Source organism: Tasmannia lanceolata, unplaced genomic scaffold (assembly GCF_043159265.1).
Source record: "Tasmannia lanceolata isolate RefF3 unplaced genomic scaffold, GAP_Taslan_0.1 ptg000002l, whole genome shotgun sequence".
Classification (NCBI taxonomy): domain Eukaryota; kingdom Viridiplantae; phylum Streptophyta; class Magnoliopsida; order Canellales; family Winteraceae; genus Tasmannia; species Tasmannia lanceolata.
Genome location: NW_027518679.1, coordinates 15905779 through 15926078, shown reverse-complemented (window position 1 = coordinate 15926078; position 20300 = coordinate 15905779). Strand labels below are relative to the sequence as shown.

Below are 20300 nucleotides of genomic sequence, written 5' to 3'. Positions count from 1 at the left end.
GATGGATTGGGTTGCGAAAGAAGAAGATGCCATTTTCACGCCGGAAGATATTGGGTGGGAAAATCTTGAAGCACCTACTACTGTGGTTGGGGTCAGGGACGACGACGACGACGACTTTGTCATGCCTCTTGAAGAAGATGTCCCTACTGGTGGTCCAGGTGGTGATGGTGGCGACGACGACGACATTGAGTATGATCATCCGGGTTATGATGACTGAGAGTTGTTGCTACTAGCTATTGTCTATGTTTCACTTTTATGTATCTCTTTTTTTTATGTTCTTCTATGTATCAGACTATCAGTTGGACTTGTGCAAGACTTTAAGTGTTTAAGTAATGAATATGCCTTTTTGGGACACATATTTTGGACTATTTATTAATTTTTTATCATTTTCCATTGATTTTTGATTTTTTGGGATTTTTCTCGTATTTTTTAATAATTTTTTTGTGACTGAAAGTTTCGACTGAAATCCACTGAAATGACTGAAATCCTACCGAAATTTTGTTTCGGTGGCCAAAACGAAATGGCCACCGAAACGAAATTTACAACTATGGTCTAAGTTCATTTTAAACCTCCCTAAGTGCCGAATACACTCAAACAACCAAGAGAGACTCTACAATCTAAGCTTCATGTATAACATCTTCTCTTCTAGGTTTCTTGAGTCTTCAACCTACAGTTGGCTTCAATCGACCTTATAATTGTGTGCGTCAAGGTTCCGTAGGTCGCATGTAGTGTCCAAGTCGTCTTGCCTGCCTTCGATGTATTGAACTTGTTCATCTCATAAGCAATCGACATCGGCATGATCAATCAATATGGGTTTGTTACAATCAAAACATTGGCGATCGATAGCCTTCCAGCTTACACCTATTATGATTTAACATCAAATAACTAGTGACGTGCTGTTGTGCATTTATGATAAGTGATAATTCAGTTGATACTGCATTTTCTTGTAATTCATTTTAATATTTATACATAATGCATACATTTATATGTATGTCTCTCTCTCTATATATATATATATATATATATATATATAATTAGATAGTGGCATAGCATTTTTTTGGTAGGCAACTTTGGTTCGAACCTGTGACCTCAATGGTAGATTCTCTACCATTGAGCAACAGGCCCGACCCCATACTGGCATGGTATACTAGAAAGATATTTTTTAAATATATTTTTTTGAATTTTTTTATTAAAAATTATAAAATGCAAGATAAATTTTATGAATAATAAGGTATGGCTAAATCTGCACGTGCCTTGATTTTATTAGTTTTCTAAAAGTTTAATAATTTTTTTTTTAAATTTTAATAAATATAAATTATTTATAATAGTATAAAATGTAGTAGATTGCATTATAATAGTGTGAATTGTGTTATTTATAGAATTTCATTATCCATTCTGATTTTTTATGATTCTTAAATATTATTTTCTAATATATTCAATACAAGAAATCAATTTTCACTATTTCAAGTAAAGTAAATAGTTTTTATTTCTTGAAGTTTCATCTTAAATTTCCCTCATTTGCATTTGTGTCCATATGTTTTTAGATTATATAGGACTTTCATTGAAATTTCCATCCGAAATTGACATATTTCTAAGTTTCGGCTAAAATAGTGTAATATATGCACTTAAAGTTTTGGTTTTGATATGCATTTCCGTTTTGGTGGGATGGAAACAAAATCATTTCGGTCATTTCACTTCGGTTTTGGCAGAAATTTAAAACCATGGTTCATGAGGGATAATGGCAGAAGAAGATTCTGATAATGTGTCAAAAGGTTATTACGAAGTTCTGGAATGAGGAACTTCTTCAATTCCATAACTTCTTCAAAATTAGTTTCTTTTGCTCACATGCTGGAAATAGCAGAACCCAGACATGGTCGAGGGCATGGTTTTAAATTTCGGTGGAAACCGAAACGAAATTCACTGTGAGTCGGAAAAGTACCAAACTTCGCCGAAACGTTTCGGAAATTTCGGCCGAAACGTTTCGTTTCGGTAAAATTTCGGTGAAATTTCGGAAATTTCGGTGAAGTTTCGGAAATTTCGGTGAAACGTTTCGGAAATTTCGGTGAAACGTTTCGGTGAAGTACAAAATTTCGGTGAAATTTCGGAAATTTCGGTGAAACGTTTCGGAAATTTCCAAAATTTCACCGAAATTTCGGTGAAATTTTTACAAGATTTCGTCCGAAATTTCGTTCCGAAACCGAAACGTTTCGGTTTCGGTGATGACCGAAACCGAAACCGAAACCGAGATTTAAAACCTTGGTCGAGGGTCTGCATGGAAGTAATGGCTGTTTGTAAGATTCAACTCTAGCAAGAACTATGTAGCAAAAAGTTCATATGTGTATCGTGATTTGGCAGTACCATATCTATAGTCGGCAGATAAATAATTTGTTTGTCTATAATTATCTTGTATGTTGCCTCATAGTGTTCTTAGTGCACATGTTCCCAAAATTGCTTAACTAAGAGAATGAGATAATATGATTTTCCCATCCACCAAGTGTTCAGCAGTTTTTTTTTCTTGTTATTTATGTTGTTTTCCGAATAGTGTTCTTGCAGCTTCATGCTATTGATGCTCTTTTAATGACTTGCACCATCTCTTTAAAAAAAGTTTTTGATCAAAGTAACTGTATTGTAAGAACTAAATAAGTTTACCAGTTCTGCAGAGTTGTGCATCATTCGAGATGAAAAAAATGTAATTAGTCCGCGGAGAGTAATGCAGGCAATGGAACTTTATATTACGGGTTTCAATTTAACAAGGCAGCAGGTGGAGTGTGACTCTTCACTTACGAAGTTTATGTTTTACTTTGCAATATTATGACTTGATGTTTAACTCATCTTTTCGTTTCACTTGTAGGATGCAGCAGAAGCATTTCTTCACCTTCTGTCTTCCTTAAAAGAGGAACTTTCAGACAGTTATGTGCCAGATAATGGTTCTCTAGCTGACATTTCTTCTTTTCCTGTTGGTAGACTTTCCAGTTCAAAGAGGAGGAAAGGCAATAATGAATGGAAACAATGGCAACAACACCTATTTGGGCCATTTGATGGAACCCTCGGCAGCATTTTAACATGTAAAAGTTGTTCATCTCAGGTCAGATGGCTTAAGAATATCCTTGCTGTGAAATGTTGATGGCAGTTAGTTAAGTTTCATACATGTAAATAAGTAAATGTACAATTTAAATCTCAAGGATTACTTTTCCTTTCCACATTACTGTTCAATTTTTTTTTTTTCCCTTTCCACATTCCCTGTTTCACTTTCTTTGCATTACTTTCTGTCCCCGTTCTTTCCTTTTAGATTGTTAGTCCTTTCACATACAAGGTTGTAGCATATCTTGTGATCGGTATGTGATGGTTCTATTTCTTGTACGGGAATGGACCTTGATTCTGAATACAATCTACAACCAGATCATACTATCGTATAATTTGATGTGGATTTGAGCACCGAAATGTGTAGAAATTAATTTGAAATGACAATTCCTATATGCACTAATGCTTTTTTCTCTTTTGTTTTCGTTTTGGTCCGTTGCAGGTTTCAATGGACTTTGAGTTCTTCCACTGCCTGCCTCTCTCACCAGTGCTGGACACGAGTGCATCCATGGTATGCCCATTGAAGGTCTCATCATTTTATTCCTTCCATGCATTTCAGATCTCGTCTCAGCTTTCGGTTGTGTTCGTGATAATGTTTTTCTGCAATAATTTCTTTTTTATCTTTCAAATGATCCTAGGTGGATGGATGTACTTTGGAGGATTGCCTATGGCAATTTACTTCTGCCGAGCATATAGATAACTATAGCTGCAATCGGTGTTCGCATATTGCCGCGCTGAAATATTTATCTTTTAATGAGGAAGGAAATAAGGTAGTTTTTCTTCGTTTCCCCCTTTAGCATTCAATTTACTCATTATTTTGACTACCTTCAAGATTTATCACAAAAAAAATTCTCCAAAATTTATGATATACCACGTACCCAACTTTTTACTGTTCTCATTGTTGTCCAGATGAAGATTGAAAAACTTAGGCAATGTAGCGACCATGATTGTTGCATTTGCAAAAATCTCTTACTTCAGGAAGGAATACAATGGCCTACTGGTTTTTCTGATGCTGTTAAGAAATTAAGTATTGGTCGTTGTCCGAAGGTATGAAAGCTGGGAACAACCTTTATTATTTTGACAACGTTTCTTTTATCCTTTTTTTTATCTTGTTATAATTAAGTTTCTCCTTCACCTTACATATGAACAATTTCTACATATTTTATGAATTCAACCAACAATTATCAGTTTGATAGTTTGCTGGCAGATTTTATGCATTCAGCTGCAACGTGCTTCAATGAATGCAAATGGAGAAATAATCAAATTTCAGGTATATGAGTGTCCGAACTGCATGTATGATTTGAATTTTCAGAAAGCTTCCATGCATCCATATCTATAAAAAACTATTAATATTGATTCTTTTAATGGTACTATTAAAAAACTATTAATATTGATTGTAGGGCCATATTTCTTTTCCTTTGGTCTTGGACTTCTTCCCATTCACAGCCGCAATGGGAGTGGGAGTAGAAATTTTAGAGAAAGATACACAATTGCAAGTGAAGAAGCAGCATCGACTATCATTGGTCCCTCATCTGAGTCATTTTAATATGCAAGTGGAATTGCTACTACAAATGCATGGAATTGTGGGAAAAAACATTCCTTCTATATATAAATCAAGGGACACATGTATTCAAACTTTTGAAAGAGAAGACTATATACGCAATGCAGACATTGGAAAGAAGATACAAATATCCGAATTGCACGACTCTCAATCTTTCTCTAAGTCTGAATATGCAGGCTCACATCCGCCATATGATAACAAGGTTGGTTGAATGCTTTCTTTACCTCAAGATGAATGGTTATAGATGTTTTTGTTTGTTCCATTTTCGGAAAAAGGGTACCTTGATCTATCCAGTATTTCTGACATTTTAAAAAGGGAAATGATATCGGCACGACCATGTTTTAATAATTGCACAAACGCAGATTGTCTTTTCTTTTGTAATTGGCTTGTGAAGTTGTGAGAGCTTTTAGGGAACTGTAATAACCTTTGACAACCCTTTAAATCATAAACGACATGAAAATTTAGTGCAATTATTAAAACATGGTTGTGCTGATATCATTTCCCTTTTAAAATAGCATATCTAGTTTTATGCCTCAACAGTTTCCTAATAGTACTTTCTGACACAAATCAAAACTCAACTTTGCTCTTACACCTGGGTGCAGTTTATTCATTTCAGTTTGCCCTTATACCTGGATCTTCTGCTTATACTCTTTACTCTTCCTTTTCTATATCTTCGAATCATATGTACAACCATTAGTGGAAGGTTTTGAAGCATTTTTTTTTTTTTGGATATTCTGGCGATTCAATTATTTTTCATGTGGTAAAGCCCAGAGGTTATATCTATATTATTTCTTCTCTTACACAATCCAAATTATTTTGTTCGCCGACTTGAAATTTATGAGAATTAGTATGGCACACGCTAAGCGATGGAATATGTCATTTTCATGTTCACTCCGTCATTGCATTCCAATGATATTAATTAAATACTTATTCATGATGCCTTAATTCTAACATGAAATATTTACTAGGATTTGCCTTGGGAAATCTTTCTATGTGAAATTACATCTTGATTCCTTGAAAGGGATTTGCTAGGGTCCATCGCAGAAGGCATTTCGTGGCTGGTCTGTTGCATGTCAGACCAGCCACCTTGTGAACGAAGACAATAGCTTTTGTCTCCATGCACGAGGTGGCTGGTCTGACGTGCGACAGACCAGCTGCGAAATGCCATTTGCGATGGACGCTAGCAATTCCCTCCTTGAAAATAGCAGCAGTCTTTGGGATGTTGTAGGTTGGTATATATGTTGTATTACAGTTATGGAGTCTGATCTAAGTCTTTTTTTGTTTTGGTGCAGCTCGGTGAGAGTACTTTGACGCTTTCAAAGAATTACATTTACAGACTTGTTTCTGTTGTGGAGCACTACGGGAGACCTGGAAGTGGGCATTATGCAGTCTATAGGAGAGTGAAGGCCTATTCAGATGCCGAAGACAATGTTGGACAATTCAAGACTGCCAAATCACACTGGTTTTATATCTCAGATAATGAAGTGTCAAGTGTTTCAGAAGAAACTGTTCTTGGCGCAGAGGCGAGCTTGCTTTTCTATGAGAGGATTGAACCGTGAAGATAAGGTACACATCTTACCTTAGAATGTTATATCATTCTTATATGCTAGTTTCTGATATCCTTAAATTATGGTCCCAATTTCCATCTAACAATAGAGATGGGAGTTTTGATGGGAAGGAAACTTTACCCAAATTTAAATGTTCCAAACAAATTTTCCATAAAAGAATACAGAAATGAAAAAATTCTATGGGAATATCAATTTATTATGGTTTCATGAAAATTCTTATAAAAATGAGTTAATGGGGATATTTTGAGAACATTTAGGGAGTTGGGTTGATTGGGAGATCACTCCCAAAACTGACTCTTGCTGGGAAGATTGGCTCGTGTGATGGGAATCATACTGCATCTGCATTGTGTTGCAGTGTTCTAATTACTGGATTTTCAATCAAAGGTGGGACCTGCTATGTCATAGAGGGTTTATCTCATTGTATTAGAATCTAAATCTCACCCTAGTGAAGCATTATTCTCCAATTTTTTAAAAAACATAATCTTTCAAGTGCTGCTAGGAAACATGTCTATTTCAGGAATTTTCATAACTGCCTCTCTATTTGCGCCATATGTCAAACACCACATTAATAATCTCTTTTTTCATCATTAGAGATTCAAAATCCACTCCTCTTTTGACTGTGACTCTCTCTTAGTGGTTTTATGACTCAAGACGAGCTCAATACACTACCAAGACGTAGTGCTATCAACGAACCTAAATGTTTTGATGGATCCAAATCTAAATCCATGGCACATAGAATTTGTGGGTCATTTTGGGTGTCTCTGGTGAGTTATAGTGTCTCAGGTGAGATATAGATAAATGCCTAATTTAGTCAGATGGGACCCAAAGTGAAAAAGTCAAAAGTCTGTCCCAGGTTCGAATTGATATCGCCTAATTGAGTCATATTTTTGTAGGTATAGGCAAAGCATGATGGATAATTTTGTTATATAGCATAACATAAAAAGCCCAATCAATCGAACGAAGTGTCAAAGTCTTCCTCATGTCCTTTCTCTCAATTCGAGTGCTAAATCTAAAAATCCTAATAACCCATCTTCTTCGTCTCAATTCGAGCAAAAAGCTATCTTCTTCAGTTCATTCACCAATGGCTAACATGTTATCGTTTCTTAGTTGACACCCTTATTCTCATGTTCAGAACAAATGTTGTCTTTCTTTAATCACACATTACACATTAATAGTAAAAACAAGCACTATATTTTATTCGTAGAGGGCTGAACAAATGGAAAATTCTTTGTACAAAATTTTTAGGTGTATAAAATGATTGTAGGTACTATGACACTCCAACGGATACCTATTCTTAATGGAACCGTGACACAGGCACTGAAAATAGATGCTTGTGCAAGAATCGTACGCACTACTTTCGAGAGTGTCCTTCAATTGAAGGTTTTCAAATATCTTTCAATTTAACAAAGATGCAACTCGAATTTGAGTATTGCACGAACTAAAATCAAACTAACTCAAGGACTTAACAATTCGTTTAGTGTAAAGATAAAGAAAATTCACCAAAGAATAGGACCAGAGAATACCTTCTTCGAGGCAATGTCCATTGATGTCTTCACCGTACACAATTGAACTGCAGAAGGAAAAAATAAAGTGAAGAAGAGATCTCTGGATAAAAGAAAACGATACAAGTTGTATGTTGATGTGTGTAGCCCTTTCTAAATTTCTTTTATTCCTATATTTATAGGCTCTAAGGACGGTTGTAGATTAACCGCTCATAATTGTTTCATCCTCTTGAAGTTGCTTTAACATGTGGGTTAATCATCCTAACTGTTTTCTAACTGCCGTCCAAACAATACACATTGAAAACCCGAATGTTACATGTGTTAGAGTTAGTGCCCTAAAAGTCGGTGCATTTTGTATTTCCTTTCAATTAAAGTATCAATAAAGTTTCATTTCATGACATACTATGGGTATTATTCAATATGAATGTGGTGATGTGCTTAACCAGTGACACATATTTGTCCTTACGTAGCAAAGTAGGAATGCCATGCTCAAGGATTCACAGATCCAAGGGAGCAAGGAGATATGGCATTCCGGTTCTTTGCAGACCTTAAGTTCTTGGTTGGGGTTGAGATTGGGCATCTCTTCCGGTATGAAACCAACACCATACTTGTCTACATACACGTGTCATGAGATGATTTATCTTGGTCATCTGGGTGGTGAACCCTAAGCAAGAAGAGTGGGTGTGACGATTGGATTGCGCACTTAACAGGATCACATTAACAACCTGTGGACAGGAGATTATAATGTCGTTCTAATTAGGCAGAACCCTTTACATGTCCTTTGACCTGAGGGGTCATATTGGTCTGTGGGCCCGTTCTAGTGTTTTGGTGTATCTTATAGTGGTTCTTGTTTAGAGCCACATTCGAATTGTACTGGATCCAAGGACAAGCCCTCAAGATCAAGAGGGATACCCAACATAGAATTCTCCGCCCTAAACTTTAGGGAAAGACATCTTACAATTTTAGTCAGAGCAGTAAGCCTATTAAAATACTTGGCCAAGGTGGATTTGATAAAAGGTTTATCAAAAAGGTTTTGAAACATTAGGATATCAAAAAGGTTTTGAAACATTAAGATATCAAAAAGGTTTTGAAACATTAAGAAGTTTAGTAGTTTTGCAAATGCATTTGCGAGGCTTACACCGCTTGTCTGGAATGATATACCTGAGTGGGCCCAGGGGGTAAGAAGTGTCCACCTCCCGTAGGACTCAATTCGGTAGGCGTAGATCGGAGAAGGGACTTGCACATACTAGATGTGGTTAGGGTAAGATGATCTGGCGATGATCTTCAGGGTTACGTTTTGATGGAGGCCATTGATTTAATGCTATTGTAGTTATAATTGCGTGATCGTACTGGAGCCCACTATTGGGTTCTGCCGGATCGATCGTCGGATACCTACAATGATCCCACTCATAATTCGAATGACCCGAGTATATTCTTATCAGTGAGGGTCCTACATTTTATTTATAAGCACTTACAGATATGATCCGATGGAGAAGAAACATTGGAAATGTTTAAAAGGATTTTAGAAATCCATTGGAGCCTTTTCTATTCCCATTGGATGGTATTTAATATATTTAATATATTAATTAGTGAGAGTTATACAGAAGGGGGGGGGGGGGGGGTGAATTATCCTGGAGAATTCGGCCATGGGGTGAATTATCATAAAAAGTAGGGATCTGTTTCCTACAATTTAGGATCTAGATTTTGAGAGATATTTTAGAAGATTACGTCTCCAAAAAGTTGGGAAAAGATATTTTGCCTTCAAAACAAGAGCATACTATTGGTCCTTGTAATTCTATTTCATGAGAAACTCAACATAGGATAGGATTAAGGAGAGAAATTGTAGGGAATCAATATCCAAACCAACTACAACCACCTAAACCGATTTAAATCCACCCTTGGTCAAATTTTGTTAATTCCAACTCATCCCAAACTGAAAAATTTGGAATTCCCTCTCTCTCTTCTCGTCTCACTAGATTCTCTCTCTACACTCTCTCTAGGAAAACTAGTTCTATTTGATTGAATTAGACAAAGGCTTCAAAAGAGAAATTGTTCTCTCAACCTAAAGGACTGATTTATATCAGTTCCTTGTTGGAATAAAAGTTATTCCATTTTCAATTGTGCAAAAGAAGCGGAATCCATCGATTCAACTTGCGGATTCGCAGCGTTGAGAACGTGCGCGGATATTCGAGGAGTAGATCAAGCAAAAGAATTCGTATCTTCGAATTCTAAAGGTAAAGTACTGATCTTTGAATTTTTATTTCAATCACCATATAAATCATCTAGTTCTCTAGGATCATGGGTTAACGGGCGAAATCGAAGAAAATTTTTATTCTACGCGATTTCTAATTCCGCTGCGCGTAGCGATTTCACCTAGATGTGAAAACCCTTCCAACAACATTTGCCTTCGTGATGATTTGAATTCCATCCGTTGACAATTATGGCATTTGAGAGCTAACTGTGCCTCAATCTTTATTTCGAATGGCCACATGTGCGAGGTGCCAATGTTTCTGGAATATTACTTTGTGGCTTTAGGTGAGTAATAATAACATGCTTCTAGGTCGTGTGTCGCTTTACATTTGCGCCATTTAAACTTTTTCTTTCAAAATTCAAATTCTTAGAATAAACATTGTGCCCTCCTCCCCCGGTTTTGAAGTTATTGGAACCATCGTTTCAAGATGAGCCTTTCTAAAATGACGTGTGCCTCTGGTAGAGGCGGTTTATTGCTATTTTTCAAAATTTTGCTATAATGACTTTTTGTAAATCCATCGTGGTGTTCCAAGCCTGAGGTGTCAAAACTTTTTTCTCGATGCTGCTTGAAGGCTAACTTACAACCTTTTCTCCTTTGAATATTCAATAATCATTTGACAAGCCATCCCACACATTCGCTGTAGCTGTGTCTTCTCGGTTCTTGATAGTGGCATATTTGGACCTTTAACTATATGCCACTCCCCTTGGGCGTAATGGAGAGCCTAATCATCCTTGGTTGCATTGGTGCTCTGAATAGCCTTGGACCAAGTCAATTAGACCTCCTTGTGTGTGGCGCATATTGTAATTCTACCCTTTGGGGTCTCATAATTCTACGGTAGAGTCTGATGATTTATCTTCTTGATATAACCGAAGGGTTAGGATTTTCTTCGAACCGTGCATGGCAACGTGTTTTGAATGCATGCTGCCAAGCCAGCGGGGAATAGTCCCGAAGTTTGAGATTTTTCTTGTATCGGGGCTTTGGTTTCCATCCATTATCAGGTTAAAAGCTCGAACTGCCTTATTCTATCTTTATAGGTTGTTTGTGCCAGGTATTCTTTCTTAAATCCCGTGGAACAAATATGAACCTCCCTGAACTTTCAAACGCGCGCTCTTACTGATAGTGCACAAACATGTTTTCTTCGGATCGAGCCTCCATTCCTTTGGGGTAGCCCGGATTTTGCACAACTTTTCCTTTTAAGAGATTGGATCTCTTCTGGTTTTTTTTTTTTTAAATTACCTGCCTTATTGGCTGTACATTGTGTCTTACTGACCCCTTTAGTAGGTCTGTGCCTTCCTACCGCCATCTGAGGCTTTCTGTTGATCTTGGTTAGCCATGTCGGTTGAATTCGCTTGTAAGATCAAAGGGCATTGGCTGGGTGGGTTTTTGTGGGGGGGGGGCGGCGGCGTGGTCAGTGGCAATCATATTCATGTCGACTAAATCAGGGAAAGGGTCACTATTAATTCCCTTGATTTAAGTTTTCTTTTCTAGGAATTTCAACACCCCTTTTCTTATGTTTTCTTGGATAATTCTTGGATAATGTTCCTAAACACAATACAGTTATTAGTGGAATGTCTCCATGAATGATTTCATTTACAATAATCATTATCCTTCAACTGATCTTGTGAAGGAATTGTGTCTCGGTGACAATATTATGTCTCTGTCGCAATCTTTTGACCTTGCTTGCTAGCCGTGTTCTAAGACCTACATAGTCTGTCACAAAGAAATGGCTTTTTCCCAATTATTTCAGCCACATATTTCTATATTAGGTTCTTGATAACAAGTCCCCATTGATGTATTCTTCCATTGAGCCTCTTTTAAAAATAACTTGTATCGAGTCACTCCGGCAGAGAGTTTGAATAAATCGACAAACTCGATTCCATTGAACTTCTTTCGAAGTTTGAAATCGAGCCCATTTTGAGTTAGTTTTACAAATTCAGTTTCAGGCAACTGCACGACAACGGTTTCTAGCCCATTTGAATCGAGTAATAAAGGCTTCTGCATTCTCCTCCGGTTGTTGTCTTAGCCTGTACAAGTTTGTCATCGAAATCTTGGGTTCGAACCTAGAGAATTGGCTATGGATGCCCTCTCCATGTCTTCCTATGACTGAATCAAATTCGGTGGCAATTTGGTATACCAGGCAAATGCCACTCCTGTTAAAGAATTAGGGAATTAACTCAATTTTAACATGCAGTTATTCCCTACTTCTCCACATTGACAGGTGAATCTACCAATATGCTCGTGAGTTGACTGATTTGATTCGCCAAAAAACAACGTGAAATTCAGAGGCTTGAATCCTATATGGAATTCGCTTATATTTTTTAATATAATCAAGATATGGTTTTGTGTATGTCAGAAGATCTATCCTAATTTTTAAAATTTGGTCTCGTCCGGCAGATATTTAGGGCTGTGACTGTCGTCGAAAATCGAATAGGCCAGGCTGCACTACTGGCCTATCCTGCCCCCATGTCCTTTTTCAAAGACAGGGTTGGTATGTAGTGTTGGTCCGTCCTGCCCCCGAGTGTTCTTTCGAATACAGGGTTGGCATATTGCGCTTGCCAAGGATTCTGACTGCACAAATTTTTATTCGCAGATGAATTTCTTCCTTGGACTGAAACGCCATTGGGATTTGGGTTCCGATTGTGCGACCGTTGCACTGGCCGCTTGACTGGCCTTCATCGATGCACTAAATGATGTAGATGGGTTTACTGGCGGGGGTAGTTGTTTTCTTATGTTCATCGATCAATTAGATACAACCATAAATCTCTCTAACCTTAGATGCGTCATAGAGTTATCCTCTTGGCTTATATTTATGAGTTTCTTGGTTGCCTCGTGGTTCATCAACAAAATTCAAAGACTGGTCTCATTGTTTTGTGTTAACATTGAAGCCAAAAGCTGCTTGATTTTGCTCAATCAATGATTTTAAATCATTATGCATTTGTTTAGAGTTGTCATTTGGCATCTTGATACTTTTCTGTCACATCCTATCAACCATGTCAGTCAATCTTTAATTGCTCGGCAAAGCGCTTTGTAATGCGTACCGAGGCATTTTCTGGGTGTCTAGAAGGCGATGAAGTCGAAACCTCCTTTTGAGGCCTCGATTTCCTGGAATGTCTTTCCAATTAACAAAGATGTAACTCGGTTTTGAGTATTGTGCGAACTACAATAAAACGATTGTTGGTTTGATTGCCGTGTGAACAAGGACTTGACAATTCATTTAGTAGAAAGATAAAGGAAATTCACCAAAGAACAGGATTAGAGAATACCTTCGAAATGTCCATTGATGTCTTCAATGTAAACAATTTAATTATAGAAGGAAAAAGTAAAGGTGAGAAGAGATCTAAATTACAAAGTACTCCCTTTTGAAATACCTTTCTTTCTGCATTTATAGGCTCTATGGACGGTTGTAGGTTAACCGCCTCTTGCTTTAACATGTGGGTTAATGAGCTTAACTGTTTTCTAACCATTGTTCAAACATTTGAATAGCTCACATGCTGAAAATCTAAATGTCACATGTGCCTTTGTAATGATTCGAATTCGAACCGCTGATGATTATGGCATTTGACCGCTAATTGTGCCTCAATTTCTATTTCGAACTGCCATTCAACAACAAAAAAAAAAAATTTCTATTTTGAAATACCATGTGTGAGGTGCCATGTTTTTGGAATATTGCTTCGTGACTTTAGGCGACTAATAATAGCACGTTTCAAGGTCATTTGTTGCTTCGTAATTGTGCCATTTAATATTTTTCTTCCAAAATTCAAAATTCTTGTTATAAACAGTAGGATCTAACTGAGAAGGATTCAAAGTGACATAGAGTCACAGAGATAGATGGATTAAATCCAAAATTGGGTCTATTGACAGCCCCACAAAGAGAGTGTGCATGGTTAAAAAGAGTATGTATTTATTATCACCTTATCTTTTTAATAAAATGACAAATATAACTTGGTTTTGTTGTGGGACGGCCCCAAAATAAACATGTCTTCATATTGCTCTCTTACCCAGTTTCATAATTGAGCAGAGTAAGTTGGAGTTCTGCTCTCAGGCCACAAGAAATCGTGAACCTGCTATATGACTCCATCTGATGGGGGATTTTTCTGATTCTTAAAGTACGAGGACAAGAGAACCAAAGGGATTGATGGAGAAAGATCTCATATTCTTATTATAAGATCTTGATTTGATGAATCCTCATATTTTGATCAGAAGAATAATCTTCTCTTTTTGGATTGCAGGATTTTTTTGGGAAATTTTTTTTTCACACGAGAAAAGATTTAAGTGAATCAACCATATTCAATTCTTTTTATTTATTTAGTAGACCTTCAATTTACGATGATATCCTGCTAAATTAACAAAAATTAGAGAATTGTATGATGAGTGGGCTGACATGCGCATATTGGTGGTATGATGGAAGTACCACCCTTGATATTTGATCAAACAGCAGCTTCTTAAAAACTGAGCTGTTGTTGGACAAATATCAAGGCAGTCCCTTCACACACGAGCGTGTCTGTCGACTCAGCATATAAAACCTCACCAAATCTTATCATTTCCCTCTAAAATGTGGAAGGAAAAAAATTCCCAAGAAAAGTTTTTACTTGAAAATGTTTTTCTTTCAATTGAAACATAGCCTTAATCATTGTAAAAATAAAGGATACTGTTCAATTGGAGCAAGGAAAACGTTATTTAAAGTACTTTGATGATTCAAATTGGGAAATCGAAGCTAATAGCATCAGTCCATATAATTCTCCCATTTCGATTTTTGTATTATGTTGAAATCATAGCTGATGATGCAAGGTAGATATGGTCACATACCAAACATTGTTATTGTCCAAGGCATGTAAGAATCCTAAAGAATCCTCTCACGTTAGAAGTCTTCTTATATGCTGTATTAGTAGTTGGGATCTAGTACAGGTCTATTAGATTGGGCCCACTATTAAAGACGATGGACTTCAAGTTTTAGGTGATTAAGAGAGAGATCTTAGGATTTTAATGTGCTAAATTAGAGTTTAGAAAAATTGCCAATGGGGGACATCAAAATACGAGAATTGCCAATGGGGGACACTTTTGAAAAATTGTTACCAAGTCTCTAAAAGGGGGTTATCAACCCTCTAAATGGGGTTACCAATCTTTTTTCAGATGGTAGATAAGTTCTCATTTATCAATCCAATAGCAAGAGTAACGGACTACCAGGGTTTCCAATAGTGATAGAAGTATTGTTTTTATTTATAAAGTAAGTTCCTTATTGTTTCTCAAAGGAAGACCTAATTTAGAAGATGTAAAGTTGCTGTGGATTTTTATGCCAGATTCAATATTATATGGAAATCCAAGAGTCTGACTAAATGTGGAAACTTCCATTGACTAATGGCTATATGTGCAAATTTGTCATATGGAATTAAAGGAAAGGGGAAAAAATAAAAAAGGTTATCTCTTTCTCTCTAATTGGAGGGACTTTTGAGAGGAAGGGATTACAAAAGTCGGAGGCAACGGCACATTTGCTATTAACAAGTAGGAGCCATCTCTTAAGAGGAGTTACGCCTTTATTATTTCCTTCGCCTGCAGCCACCCCACCACCCATTTGATATCTTGCCATAATTGTCCACCTATTTAAGATATCACTCTAGAATGCTAAGTAAACATTTCTCCCTCATAATGCGCAGGATGTGTTTGCATAAGTAGCTTTCGGTCTCAAACATGACACACTGATAAGTAGCCTTTACACCTTCAGCATTAGATTCTTCATATGCAATCTTGCTTCATTTCCACTTCTCTTCATTGTTCAATCCCACAAGGTATTCAGACATGTTACCATTCTTATCCAACAACTCATCCCAACAGTCGTTACTATCCCCAAACTCTGCTTTGAATAATTAAAACATAATACTCGTATAACTTTTTGTAGCTTGTGATTCCAAAGTGCTCCTAGAAATCAATAAAGCACTTGCACTTTTAGACTTGAAATCTACTTGAGATTGTTTATCACGTCGATCATGAAATGCGATATCATATTGTTCAAAGAATTCCTGTAAAGTAGTGCCTTGGTTTACCAAACCATCAAAGAAAGCCCTCATGCTTTCACTACGTGAACTTGATGTAATGCTTGTCGTGAACGTGTCTGTAAAATAAGCAGGCAGCCAATGACTCCGTAGCTTACACATTTTTGCTAGCCAATTGTTTTCAGCAAATGAGTATTTCTCCACCAACTTCTTCTATTATGCCTCACTGTCGGCTATGTTTTTCTTGTAATACCAATGAGTGTAATCCTTAGCGAAATTGCTAGTGGAATCTCGCATGGCTGGAATATGCTCGGCTAGGTGCTTATTTATATGCCAAAAGCAAAAACGATGACGGGTGTTGGGGAAAACTATTTTGATTGCATTTTACATAGCCCCGTCAATGTCTGTTATTATACAACTAGGATCTTTCCCTCACATGCATTTTGGCCACTCCTTAAACAACCAAGTAAATATCTTCTCCGTCTGGTCTGCTAGGAGGGCACAACCAAAAAGAGTAGATTGCCTGTGGTAGTTGACACCGGTATATGGTGCAAATGGCATCCTATACCGATTGGTCTTGTACGTTGCATCAAATACTATCACATCACTGAATCTGAGGTACACATTTCTTGCCCTTGAGTCTGCCCAAAACATGGATCTCAAGTTTCCCTCAATGTCCAATTCCATGGAAAAATGGAAGTTTGGATCTTCTGATCATTTCTGTTGGAACTTTAGGGCTACTTAGACAACGTCTCGCCCCATATTGTTAGCCCTCTGTGATCTCAAATAGGTCACTATCTGATTAGTTGTGACAACACTACCTGATCCATCAGATGATCTATTAATTGTACTTGCAATCCCTAGGACCCAATCCACTTTTACAGAGGATGCCTATCAAATTCTTACATGCGACATTCTTATGGAAATTATTATGCGAGTGATGCAAGCGTCTTTTAGGTGGAGAGGTGAGATCGTGACAATGATCCTCCATAAAAGCTCTCACTTCCCACTTTCCATTTCTAAATTTAATATCCATCTACGCTTTACACCATTTTCTTACAGTGTGACGCCTTTTCACGTCCCCTTCCCTACTCTCCAGTCTCTTATCTTTAGGATATCTCTCTCCTTATTTATCACAAACAAATCTCCTAAATATCACTTTCCCTGTTTTCCTCGACTTACTGGTCCTGCATTTCCTTATTCCAAACCCTGTAGACAAACCATATACATTGTAAAAGTCGTAGGCAGCTACCTCACTATCAACCTGCTGCTTTTCCATTAGTTTATGAGCTACATTGCTCATACCATTATCCTTAGTAGGAGTCTGCAAAATACCACTGCAACCCTCTTCATTATCAACACAAACCAACGCACCCTCATTAGGATTTTCCTCCTTACCAACCAAAAGAAATACATTCCCCTCAACTTCATCGTTTACTAAACCACCATCAAGTTGTGATAACGTATCATCAACGATAATTAACCTATTAGCATCAACATCATCAATGGATAACCCCCAAACAATTGACATAGTATCATCCATTACCCGAGAAGGACATTGGCCATTGAGATGTTAGGTAATCATATCCAACTCACAAGTGGCAAAATACAGGACCACTATCATAAATTAAGAACTCAAATGCGTAGAAAAATAAATACAAATGGCAATAAATCAACAACAACCGAAGTGAAATAAAAGTGAAATCAACAGCAACAACAATTGAAACAAGGTAAAATAATCGAACCCTAATAAACCACTTGAATCAAACACTAATAAAGCAGTTGGAAAATGGTTATTTTTCATAGAATTCAGAGTAAAAATAACCCTAAAAAATTGATTATACTAGTTCGATTCTAATAAACAAGTAGAATCGAACCCTAATGAACTGGTTTTCGTCCAGTTAATTAAGGTTCTATTCTACTGGTTCAATTATTTTACCTGAAAAGAGGAAGAAGATGGTTCGAAGCCTAATAATCTGGTTTTCACAACAAAAAATCAAATGCAAAGAAAAAAAATCTGGTTCTTGAAATACCCCAAAACGATTCAACGTTTTTGGAGGGGTATTTTAGGCATTTTTATTAATGAAATTAATTAAATTAAATGCTAATTTTCATTCAAAAATTAGAGGAAAAATAGGATGACCTAGTTTGAGTCAATTAGGGCTTCTAAAGACTACTAAATAAGGGACTCTTAGAGGGGAAACTATATATACACTCTTTTAACCCACAAAGTTGCAAAAATCTAACCCTAAGAAGAGAGGAAACGTAGAGAGAGAGAGAGATTGGTGTCTTGGAGGAAGAAAAGCATAAGGAATTCTTGAGGAGTCACCAACAAAAGGTATGTAGAATTTAATTTTATAATCTCCACCGAGATCCAAGATCTCTTGAGGAGAAGATTAAAAGTTTAATCTAGGGTTTGTTGGATTAAAAACAACAACTATAGATTCGAGGTGGAAATCTTGTATTTCTCGAATAAAGAATCATAGATTAGGGTTGTGGGAATTGATTTCCTGAATATCTTCGCGACTTTCCGCGTTTGATGCCCTAATCGATTGACAAAATCAAGAGGGAATTTATTAAGATATTTTAATATACTTAAAGAAAGGAGGAAATGGGGTTTTCGGGTAGAAATTCAAAGAAAACTAGTGTTCTTGAGCGAATTGGGAAAATCCAAATCGTGAGTTTCGGACGCCCGAACACACTATTAATGCCGAATCTTTGGAATATTTTTCCGGGCAGTTTTGAGGACACAGATTTGTTCCGTAAGACCTAGATATTAATCCAAAGTGTTAATTAAGGGTTAATAGGGACTGTAGGTGATACTACACAGTGATTTGAGGATCTTGTTCGTGGGAAACAAACACAGACAAGTACCACAGGTGAGTAGACTTGTTCTACCATAGTTATTCAACATATTGAATATGATTTATTATGCAAAGTTATGCATGTTCTTGATTGATATTGACTGTGTTAGTGTACACAAGGGTCAATATTCACAATATGGTATGATTCCTAGTTCGGATCTACCACACGCACGTATGTGTCAGTTAGACTTTATAGTCACAGTTTTGCATCAAGATATGGTGTTGTCTGAGTAAGGATGCAACAGTTAATGTCCTTTGAGACGAAGTGTTTTGCATGATTACTAGTGTGTGTGACTTTTTCTAGGCCGTCGAAGGAAGGTCACGGATCAAGCCGTAGTTGTGGCTCATCGCAGTATTTTCGAGAGCTCTACCCTACGCAGTATTTTCGAGGGTGTAATCCCTTACCAGATCGTTGGGATTTGGCTTCCTACGAGTTAGTAGGAAGATTCCGTTGGCTACGTAGACTAGCAGTACTAGTCTCATTACACTAGGCATCAAGCGCAGTTACAAGTTACAGTTATAGTAAACGCATGTTTATGCCAGTTATATAGTTTTGCTAGCCAGATTGCTATGAAAGTTACAATTATTGCATAGATTGCTAGTTGTGTTGTTTCTATTTATTGATATAATATTATTAGTGTAGTCATGTCTATTTCACTGGCTCATTCCATGCATTCTATGTTACAGGTGATGAATAGAAGAATGCTTGATTTCGCGGGCTTGAGAGTGAGCAAGGGCGACAGTCTAAGAGTTTATTAATTCCTGTTATTCAGTTTAATTGAGACAGTAGCTTTAGTAGGAATGAACATATAGTTTTTTTTTTGGTTTAAATTGATGTAGTCTATTGGACAAGAGATTTTAGTTTCCGCATTGATTACTCTGATAGTTAATTAATTGGTTATTATTTTAGTAGCTCTGTTTATTGCATGGTTCAACTTTTGTAAGCCCAAGGGTTTCCATGGGTTAATCATTCACCTTACCTTTTTGTTTTGATGCTAGCAAACCAAATTGATTAGCATTTATGGACTAATGTGTTGCTTTGAGATGTTGTGTTGTATACAGGAATTTCATATCATAATCGCCATTACACAACTCTTCACAACACATGGCTTGTGGATCAAGGAGCAAAGGAACCAAGAGCTTGCACCTACAGTGAAGACATCATCATTTGAAGATGTTCAAGTAAAGAAGCTCATCATGAAGATTCCACAAGTTCCTAACAAGTGTCAAGAAGGAGCTTGGAGTTGAATATGCCATTGGTGACACCTTATGTACCATGCAACATGCATTGAAGATTGGAGGAGAAGTCACAAGAGCCGAATCAAGTTCAAGATGTTCACTCAAGCTGAAGAAGTCCATGGAAGTGCAAAGGAGCTGATACATTCCAAGAAGATTCATGGTATTCATTTTTAGAATGTATCTATAGTCCTCTTGATTTTATGTTTAAATGCATTTTCAAAAGGTTTTCAAATGGTTTTCATACTCA

At 36.9% G+C, this 20300-nt stretch overlaps 1 protein-coding gene across 2 annotated transcripts in view; it reads left to right on the top strand.

The window, feature by feature from the left end:
• UBP27 (ubiquitin-specific protease 27) overlaps nt 1-19677 on the top strand; it is a 53835-nt gene extending 34158 nt beyond the window's left edge. The window contains exons 4-12 of one of the 2 annotated variants that reach the window (XM_077381313.1): nt 2661-2761; nt 2852-3085; nt 3524-3592; nt 3720-3851; nt 3991-4128; nt 4289-4351; nt 4482-4844; nt 5935-6208; nt 19502-19677. In XM_077381313.1, coding sequence (XP_077237428.1) covers nt 2661-2761; nt 2852-3085; nt 3524-3592; nt 3720-3851; nt 3991-4128; nt 4289-4351; nt 4482-4844; nt 5935-6201 — 1367 coding nt within the window. In that variant the 3' untranslated portion in view covers nt 6202-6208; nt 19502-19677. Of the gene's footprint in view, nt 1-2660; nt 2762-2851; nt 3086-3523; nt 3593-3719; nt 3852-3990; nt 4129-4288; nt 4352-4481; nt 4845-5934; nt 6450-19501 lie in introns of those variants that run through there. The other variant, XM_077381285.1, reaches the window with a different exon arrangement.
• The last annotated feature ends 623 nt before the right edge of the window (nt 19678-20300 follow it).